The 26,455-nt window shown below is 39.7% G+C and overlaps 1 protein-coding gene across 1 annotated transcript in view; it reads right to left on the minus strand.

Annotated features, from left to right (window-relative positions):
• Positions 1-26,455, minus strand: part of LOC308096322 (MAP kinase-activated protein kinase 2-like) — a 30,655-nt gene that overhangs the window by 3,123 nt on the left and 1,077 nt on the right. Inside the window, exons 2-9 of the mRNA XM_080443722.1 lie at positions 11,990-12,129; positions 9,812-9,876; positions 9,569-9,648; positions 6,220-6,346; positions 4,651-4,726; positions 3,874-3,998; positions 2,704-2,789; positions 1,340-1,420 (exon numbers count right to left, since the gene is read on the minus strand). Coding sequence (XP_080299848.1) covers positions 1,340-1,420; positions 2,704-2,789; positions 3,874-3,998; positions 4,651-4,726; positions 6,220-6,346; positions 9,569-9,648; positions 9,812-9,876; positions 11,990-12,129 — 780 coding nt within the window. The remainder of the gene's footprint in view (positions 1-1,339; positions 1,421-2,703; positions 2,790-3,873; positions 3,999-4,650; positions 4,727-6,219; positions 6,347-9,568; positions 9,649-9,811; positions 9,877-11,989; positions 12,130-26,455) is intronic.

The raw sequence follows: 26,455 nt of genomic DNA on the forward strand, positions 1-26,455 counted from the left end.
AATAAAACGACCATGATCCAAATGTTAACAAGCACAGTCGTTGCGTCATTACAGTTTAAGTACCTGCTATGTGCCTCATTGTTCGGCAACAGCTGCACACATGTACTAGCATGCACCGACATGCAACACAAAGTACTGTACTATACAGGGTGCTTGCCCTCTTTCAGCGTTTCCCAAATAAAATTCTAATGGCTTTTCAAGACAAGTGTGTGTTGGGATTTTGACCTTTTGATCAGCGGTGGTGATCTCAACCTGCATGTTTTATGTCCTGCAGATGGCTGATCAACGCTGCCTCTCCTAAGCCTTTGGCATAATTTGTACCACGTTCTACCGTTTGACTTATGTTGTCAGGAGCGTTCCAGGTTTCATATTGATTGAACTACATACTGGTCACTTGAACCCCCAACATCTGTTTTTGGAGAGGGGGGGGGGGGGGGGTAATTCACAGTGAGCTTGTAGATTGGCTATTTTCAGTGTAGACAATTGGTGTAGCGGGGGGGGGGGGGAAGAGCGGACCAAGTACAGAGCAAACCCTGGTCAAGTTTACCAAGTCTAAAAATCAAACTACAACCTATTTTTATTTCACACGTATTACCAAGTCTAGTTGGCTAGCGTCACTAAGTTGCAGTACAGGTGCAGACAGTGAAATGTAACCATTGCATTAAATATACCTATATGGAATAAGTACACTGTGCAGCCAAATACTGCCCAAATTGAAAGCTGAAGTGAACACTAGAGGGCACAGGTGGACAATGTTCAGGGTTTGATAACAAGGCGCACATGTTTCTGTCATTGTTATCAAATGGGGGTCCCATCTTTTTTTTATCCTGACGCCAGCCAATCAGAAGTGCAGTACAGGGGACAAGCCCCCACACACCCCGCCTGGAGAGAAGCAGCACATACAGTACACGACAGCAACAAACTGGAGGCCCACCCATGATATATTTTGGGGTTTGAGGCCGATGCCACTTTTGGGCAGTCCTAGACACATGTTTTGACCCATAATTTGTCCCCCAAAAAAAGCTACATTGTATAACAATTTGACGAAGTTAGATTTGATTAAAGTTTATATTTGAGAACATTTAACTTAAGGAAACAAATAACAATAAACACAAATAAAATATACAAAATGTAAAATGTTTATCTTCAATATGAAAAGAACATTTAACTTTAATAATACAATGAACATGATTTTATTTAACACCCTAAGCCCTATTCAAACATTAAAAAAAAACAGCCAATCTACAACGTGCCGCAAAAACAGCGACATAGTGAGCTTTATATAAAGGGTTAGTTACTTTACAGCACTGTTGGTAAGGGGTTAGTTAGTGACAGATACCTTGACATCCTCCCAGACATCCTGTTCTTCCTGTAGCACGCGGCTGGTGTGTAGAGGGGTCTGTGGGACCTCCATGGACTGCTGTGAACAACAGGACAAGACATGGATGGTGAGCATTCACAAACACTCACACATATTGAAACTTAAGGTGCTCTTAATGTGCATTGTGCAACATTGTTTTCTCACTCAACAGTAAAACAAACCAACACACAGTATAAGTGTATGCAGGGTATCTGCACAGTATAAGTGTATACAGGGTATCTGCACAGTATAAGTGTATACAGGGTATCTGCACAGTATAAGTGTATACAGGGTATCTGCACAGTATAAGTGTATACAGGGTATCTGCACATTTCTAAAATGAAATGTGCAGATACCATTTACTCGTCAGAAATTATATTTTCATTGTGTCAGTAATCAACAAACTATAAAAATGTTGTCAAATATTACCTAACAAAGAGGCATACATTGTGAAAATAGCGACGCGTTGTGTACTTGTAGAAGGAAAAACGGGATATTTACTCGACAACCCATTAAAAATGGGTCTGTGACCGCAAAATGGGTCCCGACCCACTGCTCTAAGTGATATTCTTTAGTTAAAGCTCTATATTCTGATAGTACTCATTGCTATAGAGTGTTTGTTCAGTAACAGGAGTCTCTCCAGCTCTTTAGTAAACATAAAATACATTTTCAGGTGGGTTGTCAATGTCATCCTATCTGGAGGGAGCACCTGTTTATCTGCTTACATTTGATAGTGTTCCAGTTTCAATTTTGTCTGCTCATGTATTTGATTGTCACTTCCAATTTCACGTCTTAACCCTGTAACCTGCATGAGTTCTCTCTCCTGATTGGATGAAATGTTGTTTACTAAAGAGCTGTACAGACAAGTATGAGTTCACTCTCCTGATTGGATGAAATGTTGTTTACTAAAGAGCTGTACAGACAAGGAGAGATCAATTACTGAACAAACACTCTGTAGCAATGATTACTATCAGAATATACACAGTAGAGCTATTTAACACTATTTTAACAAGAAAATATCACTTACTGCACTTACTATAAGAAAGAAATTGAAATGGTGGGTTAGTGCAGTGGTCCAGGGACCCTCAGGGGTCCTTGAGGAGCTACAGGTCTGTAACTCTGAGAGTGTACACATGGAACCAAATGGACCATTTGGTTCCATGTGTACACTCTCAGAGTTAGGGTTTCTATAATGTAGACTAGGGCCCCAGAGATAGAAAAGGATCGAGGGTCCTGGGCCTAATGCATATAAAACTGGGGGTCCTTGAAATGAAAAGGTCTGATAATCACTGGGTTCGTTAGTGTGCAGTGGCGGAGGCCAGCCTGGCCGGTGGCTTTCTTACATTGATCCAGGGATGGTTCATGAACTCAGTGATGCTGATCCTCTGGCTGGGCTCAGTCTTCAGCAGGTGACGAATCAGCTGCTTGGCTGAAGAAGAAAACAAACGGGTAATGGTCATACAACCAGCTCAAAGGTCACACGACACACACACATCTATGTCTACTATCTCGCTGATATCCTTATCAGTCACCCGTAAGCCTCATTGACGCGACAATTATTTACTGCAACCATCGACTGACATTAAATGTCACGTGCCATGTGACACTACGTTTTCACACACACACACACACACACACACACACACACACACGCACTTTTGACAATGGGGGGGGGGGGGGAATCAAGCTTGAAGCCTAGGGGTGCGTTCGGAAATTGCACACCGGAGCACACTCGCCTATTAGTTTGTATTGGCCAGTGCGCTCAGTGCTGTATTTCCGAACGCACCCTATATTGCACAACGCATATATACAGTATATTCATATACACAAATGTGTATACAGGCATGCAAACAGCCCCGAGGTGAAAAAGGTGACAACATGTTGTTTAAGGTGACTGTAGCTGAAAAGTGACACTTTTGCATGTCTGTGTATATGGTAATTTATAGCAGTGGTTCCCAAAATGTTTAGCTCAAGACCCAAAAGAGAAATGAGACCCAAACCAGTGAAAATATCAGATCTACAAGCTCACACCTTGTAGATCTGCTATTTTCTCTACTTCTTAAACTTGTTTTACTTTATGTATGGAAATTATATTTTGAAAGTTTTTTTTAAACTTTTTAAATCTTTGGAAATAATATATATTCATCTGTGTCATTTTTTGATTCCTTTGGGCCATTCAAAAATAGCAGATCTACAAGCTCATAGCGCGTCACTTTGTGCCACGCTAGGAGCTTGTAGATCTGCTATTTTTGAAATTTGAAAAATCTCAACAATGTTTGGAAAACTTTTAATAATTTTGAATAAAAAAAACAAACAAATCTTCTATTCTGGGGGTCCCTGGCACAACATATTTTGATATGGGGGTTCTCGGCCAAATACATATGATTTTGGGGGCCCTAGACATGAAAATGTTTGAGAACCACTGTGATAAACGGTTCCAAATGTGATGGAACTGATTGGGATTCCTCTGGTTCTGGATCCCAACCCTACACAGACATGTCTCGGTCTCTCACCTTCCTCTGACACGTCGGACCACTCTGGGTTGGGGAACTCGTACTGTCCGTTGCGGATGCGTCTCTTCATCCCGGGGGAGATGGCCAGGCCGTGGTTGGAATAGAAGGGAGGATATCCACAAAGCCTGAGGATGATGATGGGACGGAAAACAACAACCATCAGGAATAGGGTAATGTTTTTGCCGTAAATCTAACCAAGAGAGTGTCAATGGTGCCAGTTACAAGCTTTATTTTTTTTTAAATAAGAAAAATAGCAGATCTACAATCGCAATGCATTGTTGAGCTTGTGGATATCGATGCTGTCGGGCAGAAACCTCTTATCTCCATAGTTTTTTTTTTCAAACTGCAGTGTCACACAAAAGCAGCAAAAATAGCGACACGTTGTGAGCTTGTATATCAGCTATTTTTGCTAGTTTTGAATCCTGAAAAGTAATAGTTTTGGACCACAGACAGCAACAATATGCCATTTTTTTATATATTTAAATATATATTATTAAACAGTACACAGATAAATCAAACTAAAAAACACTGATTAATGGACACAGAGTTTTTCTTTTTTACGACATGCGGCCCACCTCAGGGCTCGTTCTGGTTATGAAGGAAATGTAAACTAACAAAACAAAGATGACAGAAACTTGATGGGTTCTGGAAAGCATCAGGTCATAGAGGGTTCATGGTTACCCTTCATAGTGGAACAGAGCCATATGTAAACCCATAAACACATGACGAAACCTGCAATCACTAAAAAACACCTCATGACCTTTCAGTTTGACTTACAGGATATACATGATGACGCCCAGAGACCACATGTCACAGGATTTGTCGTACTTCTCTGGACCGAGAACTTCTGGGGCTGTCACAGTGTCACAGAGAGAAGAAACAACAATGAAGACATGTTAATTTTTGTTACAACTTATCTACTACCTATCTGTGTCATTTTAAGATTTCTTTGGCTATTTTTGAAAAGAAATCGTGAAAATGAGTGCAAATCTTTGAATATATATGTATTTATTTTAAAGCGAACATTTGTAACTCAAATCTTTGCCTCTGGGGCGTCCCTGGAACAAGATATTTTGAGATGGGGGGGTCCGCGGACAAATACATATCATTTTGGGGGTCCTTGACATGAAAAAAAGTTTGAGAACCACTGATATTATAGCAACATAAGTTAAAAAAAAAGAAAGACATTTGTAGAATCCCCAGAAGCAAAGATTTGAGTTAAAAATATATGCACACATTTTCAAGATTTTCTAAAAAAAGTTGCACTCTGTGCCAAGCCCAAAGTATAACATAATGGTTATAGCAAAAAAATCTACAAAATGACATGCGTTCCCAGAGTGAATGGGTTAATGCAGTGGTTTGTAAACTCTCATCGCAAGGCACTTCTGTATACATAGCGAAAATAGCACCTCTACACACTCATGACGCGTCGATTACACATTGCGAGCTTGTATATCTGCAATGCTGCGTTTGACATTTTGAGAAAAAAGAATTATGTATATACTTTTTAGGGTATAGAATTTGCCTCTGTATTGGGAAATGAGAGCCCACAAAGTACTGATATAGTAAATTAAAAAGCAATTCATAACTTTTTGTATAATTATATACACATTATATTATGTGGTTGTCACAAAATCCACACACTTGGACTTGTCTCACGACACAGCAGTGTGACTCCACACACTATTTGGTCACCACTGACTTAATGTATTCAACACATAGGCTGACAATTGAAAATGTATTGACAAAAACAGCTGACTTTAAAACACGTTTACGTCTAGTCTCCACAGGATGTAACTTCTTGTTAACCAAAACAAGCTGTAGCCAGCGTCGATACTGTACTTTCCACAGGAAGTACCCTATATACTGCTAACGATCAGCAACTTTTTAAACATGCCTGTGAAATCCCCTGCAAGCAAAGTTCTGCACACAAACACTAGGTCAACTTAACGCTTTAGTAAGCACGTATAAAAGTACGTACATGGCTTTATTTTAACCACCTGAAACCTGGGAGGAAGCCTCTCTCTTGTGGTTTCCAAGAAAGTAGATATACATGCTCACAACGTGTTGCATCGCAACTTTGAATCTTGCCCTTTGTGGGCTTATTAGAAACATCGGCTATTTTTGAAACATTTTGAAACATTTCTGAAAATAGGGCTGAAGTGGCCAACATAACAATTAGTGAAAAGAATATAGTTTAAAGGTAGCAAAGAAGAGAACAACCGTTATGATTTCTCATTTGGAAGTGTAAATTGTTATTTTCTGTGGGGCTAATAAGCTGCTGCATAACTTTAGCCAGCTGTTCTTGCCAACATAGTATGGGGTGTAACAGGGTGTAGTTCTTACCAACATAGTATGGTGTGTAGCATGGTGTAGCCAGTGAGTTGAGAGTGGTGATTTCTTTGGCGAAACCAAAGTCGGTGAGCTTGAGCAGAGCGTCAGGTCTTTTGGATGTGTACAAAAGGTTCTCTGGCTGAAAGAAGAGTCCAAAACAACACATTCAACTTCTGCACAGCAGAGCAGAATTCATCTTCTTTTTTTTCAGCTTTTTTTTATCAATTTACAATTTAGGCATTTAGCAGACACTCTCTATCCAGAGCGACTTACAGTAAGCAAGGTAAACGCACACATCAAATGCAGAGAGACAGTGCAGTGCCACAGTAAACTAGGATCATAGGTAAACAAACAAAATTTTGCGGCAAGACACCTAGTATTTTTTCCGGAATGTACTGCCGAAATAAAATGTTCCCTGTAGTGAAAACACATAACGTAATTTTACGGATAGTGTCGTGATGTTGAGCATTGATTTCCGCCAGAGATAGACCCGTCCGTCAGCCCGTCACTTTGGATAGAGCCAGCTGCCAGGCAGCATGCTTACAGTAGATTAATGTGGTGCTTAATAGCGAGACGAGAGAGAGCGTGTGACAGTCAGCCTGTAGCCAAAAACTGTTCAGTGACAAAATCCTTCAGAGCAATGTTGACAATGCACTGAGAAAGGTGAAACTTATTATGTGTTGCATGAAGAATATGGCTTGTAACTTGTCCTAAGAGTTAAAGAGTTAAAGCTCCGTTTATAGAGAATGGGGGTGAGCGAGAGAAAAGGCAGGCAGCCAGGCACACTGAATGAAATGAAGGAATGCGTGTTGCGTCGCAACCTGTTGCCATGTCTGCTTCTTATAACCAACTTTGGGCTTGTTTTCCTGTAAAGTTGCTTGTAAATATTGGTAGTTGCGGGTTGCTTTTTATTTGTTCTAAGCTTGTAGATCGGCTATTTTCAAATGGCCGGTGCAAATAGGTTTAAAGTGCTCATGTGGCCTGTAATAGTCACTTAGAAAAAATAATGAGAAAACCACTTGCCCTCTGTTCTTTCGATGGTTTAAAGTTACAATCTCGCGTGCTTACAGTCACCTCTCGCACGAGTATAAAGTACTATACCGTTAGAAAATAAACAAATGAAAACGGTGGCTTATCAGGCAATACCAGAACTTTTGCTGCCAAGGAGGGCATGTGAAAGCGGCCTCTCCCATTGCTAGTCCAGCAGGTTATTCTAATTACTGTGCTGGAAAAATGCTGGCACTGTAGTGAAAACGTGTCTTTAATTACATTTTAACCTTTGCATTAGCCTACCTGGTCGTCAAGGCTATAGGTCAAGGGCTACGGGCTAAGGTGAGGTCTGAAGAGGTTAGTCTTCAGATTACGGCGGAATGCACATTTTTGTCAGTTTGTTGACCCTATACATGAGTTGAAAGGCACAACTCATGTATAACTTAATACTGTAGGACAGGGGTTTTCAACTGATTATGACCCAGGGACCACCACCCTGACTGAGAATCAACGTGGGGACCACTAGCTGTTGTGTTGGGAGGGGGGATATGGGCGTGGTGTGGGGGGAAAAGCTTGAAATTAAATAATCACTGTTAAGGGCTTAATTGAATTTGTTAATTCGAGGTGAATTAAAACAATTATTTAACTGAAATATGCTAGTGGTCCAGAGCTAAAAAAAAAGATTGAGAACCACTGATCTATTCCTTTCCCATGGTTGCCCTTATTCTGTTCTCTTAACCTTTCATATTAAACTCATGTTAACTGATTCATTGCAACATGTATGAGCAAGCAGACACATGCAATTGATTATGGTCACATTTCCTAATAATGGTGACTCAACCAGGCAATCCGGTAAGGTTTCCCTTGAGATTCTAACTCCCATTTGTGTGGAAGTTCTTGACATCCGACTTCCCAGTAACTGACAACATTGACGCGTCATCATACGTCACCAGGTAATTTACTGCACTGTATCTAGTGGTCGATAAAATAAAATCAAATAAAATACAAATCTTCACTAAAGAAATCTCTAAATCTCTGTTCCTCAAATAGTGGTCCATGGTCCATTCATTCGTCTCTGTCGGGTGGAAACCTCATCATGTCCAAAACTGTGACGTTTCGAGCTTGTAGATCTGCTACTTTTGATACTTTTGTGTGACGCTGTAGTATGATCAGGTAGGACGTTAATTTACCAAACAAAACACAAAAAAAGTTAGAATATGGAGATAAGAGGTTTCTACCCGACAGCAACGCTATGTAAACCTGTGTATTGGACGGCTGTGCTCCACTGCAGGGTGTCCGGTCATAGAACCCCTGATGCTGCTGTCATTTGTTCATGTCAGACTAGTGAGACTACAGCTGGTCACCTGTTCTCAACTTCAACGGTCAGCTGAAACACTGTTGTTACGGCGTCTATTAGTGTAACATGCCTACATGTAGAATACCACCTTGTAAGGGCACTATACTAATGCAAGAATAGTGTGTAAGGGACGCTAAAAGGGGTCCCCGCCCGGCTTCCCTCCCCTGGCTGAACCCGGGCCAATTGTGTTCATGTAGACGGCCGACAAACCCGGATGCATCGCGGTGGATTTGAACCCACAACCTCCATGGTGGTGGGCAGGAACTTTAACACTGCGCCACCCCGAGCGCTGAGTGTGCTTCTTGAGGACTTAGATCTCAAGGAGAACTGATTAGGACACATGACAGTGGAGAGGGCTGAAGCATGTTCTAGGCCGTTGGTTCTCAAAGTGGGGTCCAGGGACCCTTATTGTTCTATAATTCAGAGAGTGTACAAATGGAACCAAATGGACCCCATTTGCACACTCTCTGAGTTACATTAACATTGATTTTACAATATAAATTGGGGTCCCAGAGATAGAAAATGCCATTAAATGGGGGTCCGTAGCCCTAATGCATGTCAAACTGGGGGTCCTTGTAATTAAAATGGTTGAAAAATCACTGCTAGAGCCGTAAAAATCTTCTCTAATGCGGGTCCTTGATATATCTTTTCAAATGGGAGTCCGCCCGGCTAATAAGTGTCAATTTGGGGGTCCTTGACATGAAAAAGGTTGAGAATCACTGTTCTAGGTAGTGAGGAGGATCTTATGGGCTATGATGTGATACAAGATTTCCTGAAAAGTAACTTCAGTTTTGGACACAAAGTTCCTGTCCGATAGAGACTTCATGCTGTAATCATAGTCTTGTCCTCAGTAAAACGTGTTATGCTTCACCCTGAGTGGAATACACTTCTTTCCACAAAAGGGAGAACAAATTAGGCAAGAATCCTTCAATGTGTGAACTCAACCCAATTCTTCTCAGTTATGCTACATAGTGCATGTTTCTTTATTCATGAAAACACACAGCGATGGTTTACCTTGATGTCTCTGTGAGCGATGTTGATGGCATGTAGGTACTGTATGGCTTCTCCTATGCTCTTCATGATGTCTGAGGCCTCTGTGCAGAAGAGAGAGAGAGAGAGAGAGAGAGAGAGAGAGAGAGAGAGAGAGAGAGAATTAATCAACAGGAAAGCACACTGACTAAGCACACTGACTGAGCCCCTGGCAAGCAGAGGAAGAAACCATTGGATTTGATTTAAAAAGAGAATAAATCTCTTTACCTCTTTCTGTGAAAGCATGATTCCCTCTGTCTTGGATATGACTGAATAGCTCACCTCCATCCATACTGAGAAAAAATACAGGAAACAAATATTTAGAACATTATATTCTAAATTATATATACTAGCCCATACCCGTGGGATATGCGCACATGATCTGGCAACCCGGGAGCCATTCATCCCATAGCTTGCGGGGCCATCCCACAGCTGGGCAGCCGTAACCATGGCAACATTCTTTTTATTTATGTTTTTTATTCGAGTAGCCTAGACAAAGATTTTTTGTTGTTGTATGTCACACCCCCATTAATGCTTCTTTAAAATAGCAGATCTACAAGCTTGCAGATGGGCTATTTCTGGCACAATACTCCGCCTTGCACACTTACAGTCCTTACAGACTGTTCAGTAATTACTTTCATTGCCAATTATCAACATCATAAAACTGAATATCGTTATGAAGAAACGGATAAATGAAAATGCTCCATTCTGTGTAAAATGTGTCAGACACATGGAGAACGTGACCTAAACAACCCAATTTAAATATATTATAGAAAAGCAAGCCATGAAAATAACTTTTATAGCAAGCATTCGGTTTGTGTGCCACAAATTAAAAACCTGGTTCGACTGTAGAGTAAAACCATTAAAAGTCTGAACTCCAAGGAGCCGTTCGTTCACAGGATGGCTACAAGAAGCAACATATGAATACATCAGCCTAAACTTAATGACAAACATCTGAGATCATAATGCACAACATAATAATGGGTGTAATAAAAGCTATTATGTGCCACGTGCTTTATGCTACATTCTGTGCTACTGTATTGTAAAGTAGCATATCATTGCTGTCGGGTGTTTTTTTTATAATAGATTTCAAAACATTTTAACGACACGTTGGGAGCTTGTAGATCGGCTATTTTCGCTACTTTTATGCGACACTCTTGTATGATGTATAACATATGAGGTTTCTGCCTGACAGCAGCTATAGATGTTATCATAATATATCCCATATTATCATAATATATGGGATATATTAGCTGATGGTTGGCGTGGTTGGCTAAAAGGGATATTTCACTTTCAAACATGTTTGGGGTCATTTTAACGTCTACACAGGCTTTTGTGTTTCACCCCAGACATCAAGTTGCTTGATTCAGTATTTAGATATTTTATATCAATTTGATCAGACACGCCCCCTTCCTATACAAACCCATTGTAAATTCAAACTCCATTTTAACCATTCATTGAAAACACCCGTCCTTGGTTCTGGCGACTGATATTGTCCTTACAATACGAGAGGGGGCCGTGTTTTATCAATGACTTTTTTCATTCCTTTTACTTATTTATTTTATTCTTTTCTAATTTCCCCCAAAAATTATAAAGAAATGTATGAAAATGTATGAAAATGTATAAAGAAGCCCCCCCCCTTATGCATTAGAAAGCCAATATCAGTCACCAACCAAGGACAGGTGTTTTCAATTAATCAATCATATCAGTTTTAGTCATAGTCTTTTGAATAAAATTCCATTTAGTCATATTTTAGTCATCTGAAATATTTTAGTTTTTGTCTAGTTTTAGTCGAGTAAATCTACAGTTGATTTAGTCGACTAAAATGTATGTTGGTGGTGCCTTGATGGTGTCATAATGGCTGATTTTACACTTGGTTGCATGCTGAAAATAGCCGATCTGCGACGCGTTGTGAGCTTGTAGATCTGCTATTTTCAGAGCGCAACACCCGAGCGCAACAAAGCATAAAATGACTTGTCTTTTAGTTCTACTGGATCTCTTTTCCACTAATCCCTCCCTAACATTTTAGTCTAGTTGTTATTTGTTGACGAAATTGTCAATACATTTAGTCTTAGTTTTAGTCATCATAGCCTAGTTTTTATTTTGTTTTTATATTTTTCGTCATAGTTTTAGTCGACGAAATCAACACCGGTTTGAAGTTACAATGGGTTTGTATAGGAAGGGGGCGTGTCTGATCAAATTCATATCAAATGTCTAAATACTGAATCAAGCAACTTAAACAAACTGTCTGAGGGTGCTTTACAAGCTGATGTATGTGTGTGTGTGCTCCTAAAGAGGCAACGCACATTTATTCTATAGTGCGTTTGTACACATGTGTGTGTGTGTGTGTGTGTGTGTGTGTGTGTGTGTGCGTGTGTGTTCATGCGCATCACAAGTATAACCCACCATTCCATCACGATGAGCAGACACTTCCTGCCCTGGTACAAGTTCTCGTAAACATCGGTGATGCGTACGATGTGTGTGCATGGAGACGCCCTCCAGTGGAGCTCAACCTCTCGTCTGGCTTTAGGACAGTCCTGTAGCATCTGAGACACAACACACACACACATACAGAGAGGTTTGTATTACTGTTACTGTGAGGACTCGTCTGGCTTTAGGACAGTCATGTAGCATCTGAGATAAAACACACACACACACACACACACACACACACACACACGTTTGTATTACTATTACTGTGAGGACTCGTCTGGCTTTAGGAAAAAACTGTGGTGGAAAGTAACCAAGTACATTTACTTAAGTACTGTACTCAAGTACAATTTTGAGGTATTTGTACTTTACTTTAGTATTTCCAATTTCCAATACTTTTACTCCACTACATCTCAGAGGCAAATATTGTACTTTTACTAAGTTAATAGTTACTTTTTAGATATAAATGATGATATTATGAAGATACATTAACCACTTTAGCCCTATTTTATACAAGCTCACAACAGTTGTGCGCTTGTAGATCTGCTATTTTCAATAGCATTTAGTAGTTCATTGCTTGTAGCTTGTAGATCTGCTACTTTCAAACATTTTAGTAGTACATTTTGATGCCAATACTTTTGTACTTTTACTCAAGTCTATTTTTAATTCTGGACCGAAACTTGTAACAGAGTATTTCTTTATTGCAGTATTGATACTTTTACTTAAGTAAAGAATTTGAGTACTTGTTCCACCACTGGGAAAAACACTAAAGCTAAAACAACAGCTTTATGAAGAGGATTTAGACTTGGGAGGAAGTTGCATCATCATCACTTCAGCCATATTGCCTGGTGTGAGACTGTCAGACGACCTCCTCATCATGGCATCACTACAAACACACACATCACTACAAACACACACATCACTACAAACACACGTTTGGAGCTTTCTTTGTGACGTCTTTCTTCCTCTCATGTTTACTACGCCATAAAGCCAGAACCTCATAAGAAAACATGGTGTTTTTGTTTAGAGCTCGACCAATGCCAGGTCTCTGGGTCTGATGCCAATCCCCGCCATTTTGGAAGAGTCCTAGACCAGTGGTTCTCAACCTGTGGGGTTAGGACCCCCAGGGGGGTCCTCACATGATTTTGGGGGGGTCCCTAGATGACAGTGAAGTGACAAATTAAGGACTTTTAAATACCTCAAAGAAAAGAGGAAAAAAAGAGAAAAGAAGAAGACCATTACTACACCAAAAGTAATCAACAAACTATACTATAAAAACTGGTCAAAGATTAGCCAAATAATATAAGAAAGAAACATTTGAAAATAGCCGATCTACAAGCTCATAAATCTGCTCTTTTTACCCGCTTAGCGAAAGCTGCGGGTCTATGAAGAGGCAGACCTATGACTCATCATTCAACAAATTTGCATTCGACAGATTCATTTGCATTCGACAGATTTGTTCGACAGATTTGCGTCATTGGCTGTCGTTTAAGCCAATGGGATACTTTCCCATACTCTGACCGGGCGGCCTCGTCCTCCCAAGCTATGGGACTATGCAGTCCTCCGAGCGCTAGCCAAATTTGGCTAATAGTTAGCTTGTATGATGTTACTAACTAACTGTTTTTAGCCAAGCGCGCTAATGTCCGCTCCCCATTAGTTATCGACGCAATTCGCGTTATTACTCTCGTAATTTTCATGTATTGTACATCCCAAAATAAAATTTATTAACCATGTTATGGTGCTGTAATGACTTTATATTTTCTCAACATAATACTGTCTTTCACACGGGCCTTGGAAAAGAGGATCACTTCCGCCATTTTCTTCTTCTTCTTCTTCTCTTATTTACTGGCGGTTCGCAACCAACTAAAAGGTGCATATCGCCACCTACTGTACACGAGTGTGTAGCATCATGTCTAATATCCCATTACTGTAATGTAATATGTATATATATATACATACACACATATATACATATATATATATATATATATATACACACACATATATATATATATATACATATACATATACATATACATATATATACATATACACACTTTTTTTTTTTTTTTTTTTTTCCTTCAAATTCTGCTACTCAACCTAGTGTCCTTCAAAAACGTAAACAGTGCCTTTCCAACTATACCTACTCCCTTTCCATCTGTTCCCAGAATCCCCATAGTATCCCATTCCCGTCCTGCTTCAAGAACTTTGTCACGTAGTTGCGTTCTTTCCTCTACATAACTTTCACATTTCAATAAAATGTGTTCTACATTTTCAATTTCCTCACAGTTCCCACATTTGTTACTTTCTGCCTTACCCATTACATATAATGTACTATTCAACCCTGTATGCCCCACCCTAAGTCTAGTGATAATAATTTCTTCCCTTCTGCCCCTTTCATTGTAATTCTTTATATTGACGTTTTTTTGGACTTTATACAACTTCCTTCCTTTCTGATCCTCATCCCACCTTCTCTGCCAAATTTCCATTCCTTTCTTCTTAGCTATTGCTTTCCCTTCACCCTTTCCTAATAATACTTGTAGATCTATCTCCTGCTCTAGTGCCCTTTTTGCCAGCTTATCCGCCCCCTCATTCCCTGCCAACCCCTTATGAGCTGGCACCCAACAAAACTGCACATCTATTCCACCTCTGTGTAATCCTAGTAAATACTGTTTTATTTCAATTATTAAATCCTCCCTCACTGACTTTCCTGACTGAACACTTTTCAATACTGCCAAAGAATCTGTGCACACCACCACCCGCTCTGGTCTAACCTCCTCCACCCATTGTAACCCAGTGATAATAGCCACACTCTCTGCTGTATACACTGATAAGTAATCTGTTCCGCCATTTTCTTCTTCGTTGGTCTAAACAATGACACGGTTGCCAGATTTTTAGAGAAAAATAAGCAACCAGGTCAATGAAAACAAGCCCAAAGACTTAAGTGACTATTAGGCTACATGAGCACTTTAAACCTATATGCATCGGCTATTTGATAATAGACGACTTGGCAATAGCCGATCTACAAGCTCACAACAAAATAATAACAAATAACAAGCAACTACCTACATTTACAAACAACTTCACAGAAAACAAGGTCGCTTGTAATTAGTATACATGGCAACACTAGTACGAGTACTTTTCCCACCACTGTTGCTGTTTTTAACATGACTGCCCTGTTTACAAATGAATGAATACACACTACAACCAAGGTTACTGTAGCAACATTTTTCATGTAAGGTATGACGCTAAAATCAGCTGCATTTTATCAGAAAAAAAGCAGATCTACAAGCTCACAACGCATCGCCGCCTTGTGAGCGTGTAGATCTGCTATTTTTTATTCTGACGTTTTATTGAATACTTCATTTACAAAAGACATTAATGAAACCAAATGGACCCATTTGGGTTTTTCTTTCATGTAAGCCAGTAGTGAAAAGGGCAAACTTGCATTACAACTCAAGCCTAGCTGTTTCAAACAGTGAAATCAAAAGACAAGTTGTGAGCTTCACTTTTATAAAGGGTTAGGGTTACATTGCAGTATTGATACTTTTACTTAAGTAAAACATTACAGTACTTTTTCCACCACTGTTGATGTTTTTAACATGACTGCCCTTACGCTACCTGTATTCTATGGACTCACTTCGTTTATTGTGAAAATAGTTTCTTTCTTTCATACATAAATGAATACTAACTGGTCACCACCGGTCTTTTGTCCAGGAACAATGCATACAACACTATCAACCAGTCCTCCTGGGTGTGTGGTGTGTGTGTGTCTTCATTTTTGTTGTTCATACATTTCTAAGTGAAACACTGTAGTTTGACTTGGGTAAGGGTAGGCTACATTATGAAGTAACTATATCAGCTGGTGAAAATAGCAGATCTGTGAGATTGTAGATCAATTATTTTCATTGATATTGTACACACACACACACACTTTATATTGGTAGCCAACCAATGAACCTCTGTTATTTTTGTTGCATTCGAATGGCTGAGATTTTATTTTAATGACAACTTTTACATTTTGTGCTGCAGATTGGGGCAAAAATAGCCTGCCGCAAGCGGGTATATTATGACTTTGTCATTTCTTGTTTTTAAATGTCTTCACATTTTTGAATAATTTTGCTTCCGTTTCTTTTTGACACAAATCTTCTCTTCTTGGGCCCTGGGGTCCCTGGTAGTAGACATGTTCAGATGAGGGTCCGTCCGTGTCCAAATACATTTTGGGGGTCTTTGACATGGAAAAGTTTGAGAAGCACTATTCTAGAGCACACACAAACAGGCCATTCATCACTGCCTTCAGGACAGAGTGGAACAGGCAACCCCCGTACACTGTTGCCATATTTTGCGAGAGAAATAAGCAGCCAGGTCTATGAAAACAAGCCCAAAAGAAGCAACTATATACAGTGTAGGCCACATGAGCACTTTAAACCTATATATACTGTATACGTTGACTGTTTGAAAATAGCCGATCTACAAGCTCACAACGCGGTGTGCGCTTGTAGATCAGCTATTTTCAAACAAAAATTGAAATAAAATGTGGAAGATTTGTGAAACATTCTAACAACACAAATCTGGCACAAAACATTTTCAGATGGGGGTTAGGGACAAATACACATACATTTGGGGGTCCTTGACATGAAAATGTTTGAGAACTACTGGTTTAACTAACATTAGGAAACTAGCCCAAAAGAACACAACCCGCCAACTACCAATATTTACAAGTGACCTTACAGAAAAACAAGACAAAGTCGCTTATAATAAGCGGACATGGCAACACTGCCCCCGTAGCTCCGATAAGAAAACAAAGAGCATTCAAGGAGGAGGAACTGGAACATTCACTTAGCTGGGTTCTCCCAGGCCTGTTTTACTCATGATGTCAAAACTACCCACAATTATTACATTACATTACACTTGACCATATATGCTGCAGGAATGACCACAGATGAGATTAATAATATTTTGGAAAATGAATTAAAGTTAGTAACAGAATGGGTAAAGAGTAATAAACTTGTACTGAATTTTGGTAAGACAAAGTCTATATTAATGGGATCAAAGTATCAGATGTTATTTGAACCAAAATTGAATTTGAATATAAACAACATTCCAATTGACCAGGTACAAGAGACAAAACTCTTAGGTATTACTTTCAACAACACTCTATCATGGTCCCATCATGTTGATAATACTGTGAGCAAAATGGGAAGGGCTGTTTCAGTTACAAGAAGAATTTCTAAGGGACTGCCACCAGATGTCATTAGACAGGTCTTAAACGCTTTAGTTCTGTCACAGCTTGATTATTGTTTTGTTATTTGGTCTAGTGCCTCAATGATCGATATTAAGAAATTACAAGTTGTTCAAAATAAAGCTGCACGTTGTGCGTTAAATTGCTCCTATAGAACTAATGTAAAAGTCATGCATGACAGTCTGAGATGGTTGTCTGTTAGTCAAAGGGCTACTTATTGTTTAGTTAATTTCATCAGAAACATAAAAGTTACACAATCTCCAGAAATATTATATAAAAGGTTATTAAAACATTGTACTCATCATGAATATCAAACAAGACATGCAATTGAAGGAAGATTGAATTTTCCCAAAGTTAAAACATCTGTTACACAGAAAACTGTTATGTATAGAGCTATTGGAAGGTGGAATTCATTGCCGAGTTATATTGTTCAAGCCAATACAAAAGAGGGTTTCATAATTATGGTAAAACAGTACCTTCCAATATTTCATGAACTTTAATGATTTTGTGTTTAACCTTTGACATCTTATTGACTTGTTTGTTATTAACATGAAATGTATGGTTTGGAAAAATAATAATAATAATAATAATAATAATAATAATAATAATAATAATAATAATAATAATAATAAATAATGTATGGGTAACCCTTTTCTCCCTTTGATCATGAAATGTACAAAATTGTAAAATTGTAAATGTATTTCTGAATTTTTGTAGGTGAACTATTGTCTTTGTCTGTGTTTGTATCTGTAGTATGTTCGTTCTGTATGATGTGTATTTGGGTGTGTCGGACCCCAGGAAGAATAGCCATGCTTAGTGCAATTGCTAATGGGGATCCATAATAAAGTAAAGTAAAGTAAACACCACCTGATCGCAATTATCCCATTCAATCCGGGAACGCATCTGTGTCACTTTAGATGTCTTTGGCTATTAAAAGATTGCAGATATAAAAGCTCTTAGCGCGACGCTTGGTGCCACGCTATGAGCTTTTATATCTGCTATTTTTGAGCTTTTTGAAAATATTTAGAGATGGGGGGGGGGGGGGTCCGCGGACAAATTATAGTAGCAACATAAGTTTAAAAAAAAGAAAACAGTTAGGATTTAGAAGACATTTCAGTTAAAAATAAAAAAATATATATATTCAAAGATTAGCAAAATTCACAATTTTTCTAAATAAATGACAGATCTACAAGCTCGTAGCGCGCCACTTGGTACCACGCTATGAGCTTGTAGATCTGCTATTTTTGAATAGCCCAAAGTATAGTATAATGGTTATAGCAAAAGATCTAAAATGACATAGCATTGGTTACCGGATTGAATGGGTTATTTGAGATAATAGCACACATTACGATCTTGAGATCTTGCGCTCTTAGATCGGCTATTTCTGCAATTTTTGAAAAATATATATTATTAAATAATTAAGCCAATAGTACATTATTTATTTTGATTATTGGTACCGGCCATTGTCAGCCATTTCTTTGTATATTTAAAGCGGATAAAATGTAATCTAGTTCAATCTGTATGTTTAGAGGATGTTAATACAATATAACTTATATTATAGAATTAGGGTGGTTGTATTTTGTTTCTCTTTTATTCTACAGACACATTTTAGATCTTGTCAAAGGTCAGAGGAAAGATACATAGTGCAGCTTTAAATTGTTATTATTATTATTATTATTATTATGTCATATCTGCCCTGTACAATTTTAGTTTACAAAGCTTAAAAGTCAAGACAGAAATCATTAAATTGCCATTATCTGTATGACAATTAATCGTCAACAAACATTTCATGATGGTGACGAAGGTCTGTCACAATTATTACATAATTGCAATTATTTGAGATAATCACAATTGTTATGACGATTATACAAAAATAATTGCTATTATCTCAAATAATTGCGGTTAGACCAGGGGTCTTCAACGTTTTCAGGCCAAGGACCCCCTAGCTGAGAGAGAGATGAAGCAGGGACCCCCTAGCTGAGAGAGAGATGAAGCAGGGACCCCCTAGCTGAGAGAGATGAAGCAGGGACCCCCTAGCTGAGAGAGAGATGAAGCAGGGACACCCTAGCTGGGAGAGATGAAGCAGGGACCCCCTAGCTGAGAGAGAGATGAAGCAGGGACCCCCTAGCTGAGAGAGAGATGAAGCAGGGACCCCCTAGCTGAGAGAGATGAAGCAGGGACCCCCTAGCTGAGAGAGAGATGAAGCAGGGACCCCCTAGCTGAGAGAGAGATGAAGCAGGGACCCCCTAGCTGAGAGAGATGAAGCAGGGACCCCCTAGCTGAGAGATGAAGCAGGGACCCCCTAGCTGAGAGAGATGAAGCAGGGACCCCCTAGCTGAGAGAGATGAAGCAGGGACCCCCTAGCTGAGAGAGAGATGAAGCAGGGACACCCTAGCTGGGAGAGAGATGAAGCAGGGACCCCCTAGCTGAGAGAGAGATGAAGCAGGGACCCCCTAGCTGAGAGAGATGAAGCAGGGACCCCCTAGCTGAGAGAGAGATGAAGCAGGGACCCCCTAGCTGAGAGAGAGATGAAGCAGGGACCCCCTAGCTGAGAGAGATGAAGCAGGGACCCCCTAGCTGAGAGAGAGATGAAGCAGGGACCCCCTAGCTGAGAGAGATGAAGCAGGGACCCCCTAGCTGAGAGAGATGAAGCAGGGACCCCCTAGCTGAGAGAGAGATGAAGCAGGGACCCCCTAGCTGAGAGAGATGAAGCAGGGACCCCCTAGCTGAGAGAGATGAATCAGGGACCCCCTAGCTGAGAGAGAGATGAAGCAGGGACCCCCTCTGTATTGTATAAAATTGTGTTTCAGATCAACTTTTGCTGCTCTTTTTTCCCTCTACACCTATAACTGTTTGCCAAAAATAGCTGATCGACAAGCTCCGTTGTGAGCTTGTAGATCTGCTATTTTTTGGCTAACGTTCTCCTCAGAAAAGGGACGCTAGGGTTGAATTGGTTAATGTAAAAAGAAAATATCTTATCACACAAACATTTGGCGGACCCCCTGTAGTAACTCTGAGGACCCCCTAGGGGTCCCGGACCCCCTGTTGAAGACCCCTGGGTTAGACGATGTAATAATTGTGACAGGCCTATTAATCCCCCAAAATGTCATAATCGTAACAGCCCTGATGGTGACAGACCTACACGCAATCAACCCCCCCCCCCCCCCATGTCTGATAAGAAAGAAACAAAGGCCATTGAAGGAGGAACTGGTAGAATCACTTAGTTTTTGCTGGGCTGGTTGTTTACTCTCACGTCAAAAAACACTCCTGTGTTGCCTAATAAAAGCTGAGAACATGTTCCCTGTACGGGACACTGTGCTGCAGTTCTCATGCAGGCTGAATAATCCCCTAGTCATCTCTGGCCTCTCGCACCCAGGCTACTTTTAGACACAGGCATGCGTGTCCCCATCACCCTCTCTCTCTCTCTCTCTCTCTCTCTCTCTGACATCATTGGAGTTGGCCAGACAGCAGAGGTTACAGTCAACAACACAAATAAATCGTCGCCGTCTGAGTAGAAACCTCTTATCTCCATATTTTAAAAGGAGTAGTTCACCAAAAAAAGGACTTATTTCCTATCAATTACACACCCCATGAAGCATTGAATTCATAGAAAATAAGAAAAATGTTGGGGTAAACTACTCCTTTAACTTTTTGTGTCTTTTTTCGTAAATGAACGGCCTACTTGATCATACTACAGCGTCACACAAAAGCATCAAAAGTAGCAGATCCATTTTGGACTTGTAGATCTGCTACTTTTGAATTTGAATCCTGAAAAAGTAACACGTTTTGGACTTATGAGGTTTCCACCCGACGGAGACGAAATAACTGTGGTTCACAGTCACACACAGTAAAGTCCTCGTGGTTTTTCAACTCGGTACAACATTTTTACCGTGTATGCGTATACCTCAGCTACCGGCAATTACATCGCGATCAAACACTAGGACAGAACTGTGACTTTGGTGTTTTTGTGCAACAACCAAAACATGCAATCGAGAATCCAATATCTAATCCTCCATTAGCCGGCCAATACATGGGCCCATCTTATCTTTGCTTCTGGGGGGTCCCTGGAACAACATATTTTGACATGGGGGTCCGCGGCCACATACCTATCATTTTGATATTTTTTTTCAAATATTTTATTTGATATTGATAACATACTTTTTTTTTTTTTTTACCGTTAGGATTTAGAAGACATTTGTAGAATCCCCCAGAAGCAAAGATTTAAGTTAAAAATGTTCGCTTTAAAATATATATATACATATTCAAAGATTAGCAAAAAATGTCAAAATGTCAGAAAATGACAAGCTCATGCCGCGCTATGAGCTTGTATATCTGCTATTTTTGAATAGCCAATGAAATCTAAAAATGACACACAGATGCGTTCCCGGTCTTAATGGGTTAAATTCCAGCTGACTGGCTTCATTATTACATTTAACAAAAATGTTGGGAGGGAAATCAATATCCATCTATCTATTGTTATATCATCTGTCGGGTGGAACTTTTCAGAATTCAAATTGGAAAGTAGCAAAAGTAGCAGATCTACAAGCTCAAAGCACGTTTCGAGTTTGTGGATCAGCTACTTTTGAGCAGTGTTGATTTCGTTGACTAAAACTATGACGAAAAATGTTCGTCGACTACCTTTTTTCACTGACGAAAACAAAATAAAAACTAAGCTACGATGACTAAAACTAAACATATTGTCAATTTCGTCAACAAATAAAAACTAGACTAAAATGTTAGTGAGGGACTAGGGGAGAAGAGATCCAGTACTAACCAAGTCATTTTATGCTTGGTTGCGCTCTGGTGTTGCACTCTGAAAATAGCAGATCTACAAGCTCACAACGCGACGCACTGCGACGCGTTGTGAGCTTGTAGATCTGCTATTTTCAGCATGCAGCGTAAAATCAGCCATTACGACGCCATCAAGGCCTGCCAAAAAACATTTTAGTTAACTAAATCAACTGTAGATTTAGTCGACTAAAACTAGACTAACAGTAAAACATTTCAGGTGACTAAAATGTGACTAAAACTAAAAAGGAATTTGATTCAAAAGACTGACTAAAACTGAATCAAAATTTGCTGTCAAAATCAACACTACTTTTGAGTGACGCTGTAGTTCGTATGATCAAGTAGGTCGTTAGTTCGAAGAGGTTTCTGCCCTGACAGCAACGTATTGTAATATATGCATGAGGCTTGATCCACATCATTCACAACACAATCTTGTAAGTATACATTACTCACTCTTAAGCTGTGTAGTCAATCACATACTGTAGAGATAATATGCATTTGCTTGTTCTGTTCTGTTCTATCTGTCCTTATCAGGGATCACAGCATACAGTTTGTACCACATCTGTCTCCTTCCTGTTCCGTCTACTTTTCAGTCTACAGTCATGATGACTTGCACATCTTCAGGCTACGTACAGTCTCTGTCAGGTGGCAACCTGTATTTGTCAAAAAACTCGTACTTTTCAGGAAATGGGGAATTGTTTTTATTTTGGATCAATGATGGATCCAATGTAGTTATTATTTAGTCACAAGCTCTTGTTAATAATACGATTCATTGGTTTGATATTTATCAAAGGCACAGACACACGTAATCAATACAAATACATGTATTATAGCTGTAGATAATAACTCATCTACAGAGCTTGTAGAACAGCCACGTTTGCTACTTTATGCGTGACATTCTTGTGCGACGAAGTAGGACATTAAATGACAAAAGTAACGAAACATTTTGAAACACGGAGAATGGAGATACAAGGTTGCCAGTGCCACCCGACAGCAACAATATATTTCTCTGTGTGCATACAGTATGGTAATCTTCAGAACATGTTGCGGTGTATCTTTGGTTATCTTGTTCTCAGACCTCTGGGTAGCTTGCCTAAGCCTCGGTTATACTTAAGTTGTGTGCCGGTGTCGTCGTGCTTGGTAAATAGCAGATCTACAAGCTCACAACGCGACATAGGGATGGGCAATATTATCGATTTCGCGATACAGTATCGATACTCCAGGTCACCATATCGCGATTCATTTTATTTAATTTTTTTTGCTTTTTCAGATACAGGCTTTATGAAAAAACATTCAAAGAACCTATCACTGATCTGCAGCTACTCAATATGTAGTGTACATATATACACAATATGTAGTTGTGATATTGCAATATATATCGTATCGCAATATATTGCAATATGTATCGTATCGCAATATATCGTGATATCGCAATATATCGCAATATATCGCAATAATATCGTAATATATGGCAATATGTATGGTATCGCAATATATCGTGATATAATCGTATCGTGATTCGTGACCCAAGTATCGTGATACGTATCGTATCGTGAGATTCTTGCCAATACCCATCCCTACAACGCGTCACAAATGTGAGCTTGTAGATCTGCCAGGCTTTTTACACGTTGAGTTAGAGATCTGAATGAAGTCACCAGCACCTCCAATAGAGTCAGTGCTTTTAGGATGACAACAGAGCGTTCTGAACCACAACACCACCCATCTGTGTCTCCATACTGTAACTGTATATAATGATGTCATCCCCTCCCCCCTCCCTCTATCTGCAGTGCAACGGCAGCTCTGCCAACTGTGTGTCTGTGTGTTGCTTGTCAACACTGCCGGTAAAGTAACTTAAAGGAGGAGTTCACCCAAAAAACGACTTATTTTCTATCAATTACACACCCCATGAAGCCTTGATTTCATGGATTTATTTTTGTTTTTGTGGCACTCCTAAGATAATAATTTGATGACCGTGTGTATTTCCGGTAGGAGACACAAATAATCTACTTTGTGTCTCCTACCGGATACATTAGCCGATAGGAGACGGGAATCAAATTATTAGCTTAGGAATGCGACAAAAACAAAAAAGAATCCAAGGCTTCATAGGGTGTGCAATTGATAGAAAATAAGTCATTTTTTGGGTGAACTCCTCCTTTAACCCTTTAAGACCGGGAGAAGCATCCGTGTCATTTTTAGATTTGACCTAAAAAGCATCATTTTATACTTTGGCTATTCAAAAATAGCAGATCTACAAGCTCCATGAGCTTGTAGATCAGCTATTTTTGAGAAATCGTGAAAATGAGTGCAAATCTTTGAATATACATATTTTTAAAGCAAACATTTGTAACTCAAATCGTTGCTTCTGGGGGTCCCTGGAACAAAACATTTTGAGATGGGGGTCCCTGGCCAAATACATATACATTTTGGGGTCCTTGACATTAAAAAGTTTGAAAACCACTGGCAAAGCAACATACGTTTTTTCAAAAAACTGTTAGGATTCAGAAGACATTTTGTAGACTCGGAACCTCAGGCCTTAATGGGTTAAAGTACATTTACTGAAGTGCTGTACTTCAGTGGTCCAAACAAAAGAAAATCTAAAATAGCAGATGTACAAGCTTGCAGTGCGGCACGAAGTGAGTGAGTGACACACTGAGAACACATAAATGGACAAAGTGGTTTGATAATTTCATAATGATTGTTATGGTGTATTAACTATTTTTGCTGGGCAGCCCCCTGGACCATAAAATCAACCATTTTTCTACTGGAAGGACCAGGAAAATGGTCCTCACAAAACGTAAATTTCTCAAATTCTACTATATTTGTGGGGACATTCGGAGCCTCACAAGTATGGTAATACAAACACACACAAACACGTGCCTTACAGCTGACTAATGCATCCCAGAGGAGAGGAGAGGAGAGGAGAGGAGAGGAGAGGAGAGGAGAGGAGAGGAGAGGAGAGGAGAGGAGAGGAGAGGAGAGGAGAGGAGGAGAGCAGGATGGTGAGGTAATGTGAGAGTCTGATCATCATCATCATCATCATCTCTCCCCGGAGGGTGAAAGCTGAAAGCGGAGCCTCTCTGTCCTGAAGGCAGAGGTAAGAGGAAGAGCCGACGGGAAGTGGAGGACGTCATGAAATCAAGAGAGATCCGGGAACAACCGCAGCGCTATCCCTAAATCCTCCTTGATCCATTTAGAGACCAGGAAAGGATCTATGTCATTTTAAGATTTCTTTGGCTATTCAAAAATAGCATTTATACAAGCTCAAAGCGCGGCAACAAGTGCCACGCTATGAGCTTGAGAAGCTTTGAGATGGGGGGGGGGGGGGGAGGGGTCTGTGGCCAAATACATATAATTTTTGGGGTCCTTGAGATGAAAAGGTTTGAGCACCACTGATATAAAACATAGTTTTTTTCAGAAAACTAGGATTTAGAAGACATTTGTAAAATCGGCCTGACCCTCGGGTCTTTTAAAAGATGCATAATCAAAGATTTGCACACATTCTTCACGGTTATTCTAAAATAGCAGATCTACAAGCGCATATCGTGGAACTCGGTGCTCCAATCGTTAAAGTTACTCCAGCTCCTTCTTCATTCAGTTGTATGCATGCTCAGTTTGAAGGGTTGCCCTTGTATTGAAAGTTGAAATCTTGTCTTGCCTGGCCTGCCGATGATGTCACTGGTAGTCAGGTTTCTGCTATATATATATATTCAAAGATTTGCACACATTTTCAAGATTCTTCAAAAAAATAGCAGATCTACGGCACCGAGTGCAGCGCTATGAGCTTGAGTATATCTGCTATTTTTGAATAGCCAAAGTATAAAATAATGGTTGAAGTGCGTTCCCGGTTTTAATGGGTTAAGTACAGAACGTATATTTCCATTATCTACTCAAAGCCAATTTCACTGGACAGCACCTTTGTGCTCCTTTGACAGAATAGCACAGAAGACAACAATAACAACCAGCTCTTATCAGTTCCATTAGATCCAGGGGAGAGGGGACTAGAAGGAGAAGTTATTTGTGGATCAGAAGGACAGCTGCACTACATTACAACACTCACTGACACCTCCCACTAAACAGGCAGTGGTGTAAGAAGTACTCATATGTTGTACTTAAGTAAAAGTACCAATACCACAATGTAGAAATAATCCGTTACAAATAAAAGTCTGGTATTCAAAATGTACTTGAGTAAAAAGTACAAAAGTATTCGCATTAAAATATACTTAAGTACTGATCTACAAGCTCTAAGAGATAGGCTATAGGGCATAGGGCTGAAGTGGTTAATGCACGTTTTGTAATAATAATCATAATCTACAAAGAAACTACAGTAGTAACTAAAGTTGTCAAATAATTGTAGTGGAGTAAAAGTACAATATTTGTACTTTTACCAAATGGACCCGTAAGGGGTCATTTGG

The sequence above is a fragment of the Gymnoscopelus braueri genome (genome assembly GCF_963280865.1).
Source record: "Gymnoscopelus braueri genome assembly, chromosome: 12".
NCBI classification, from domain to species: Eukaryota; Metazoa; Chordata; class Actinopteri; order Myctophiformes; family Myctophidae; genus Gymnoscopelus; species Gymnoscopelus braueri.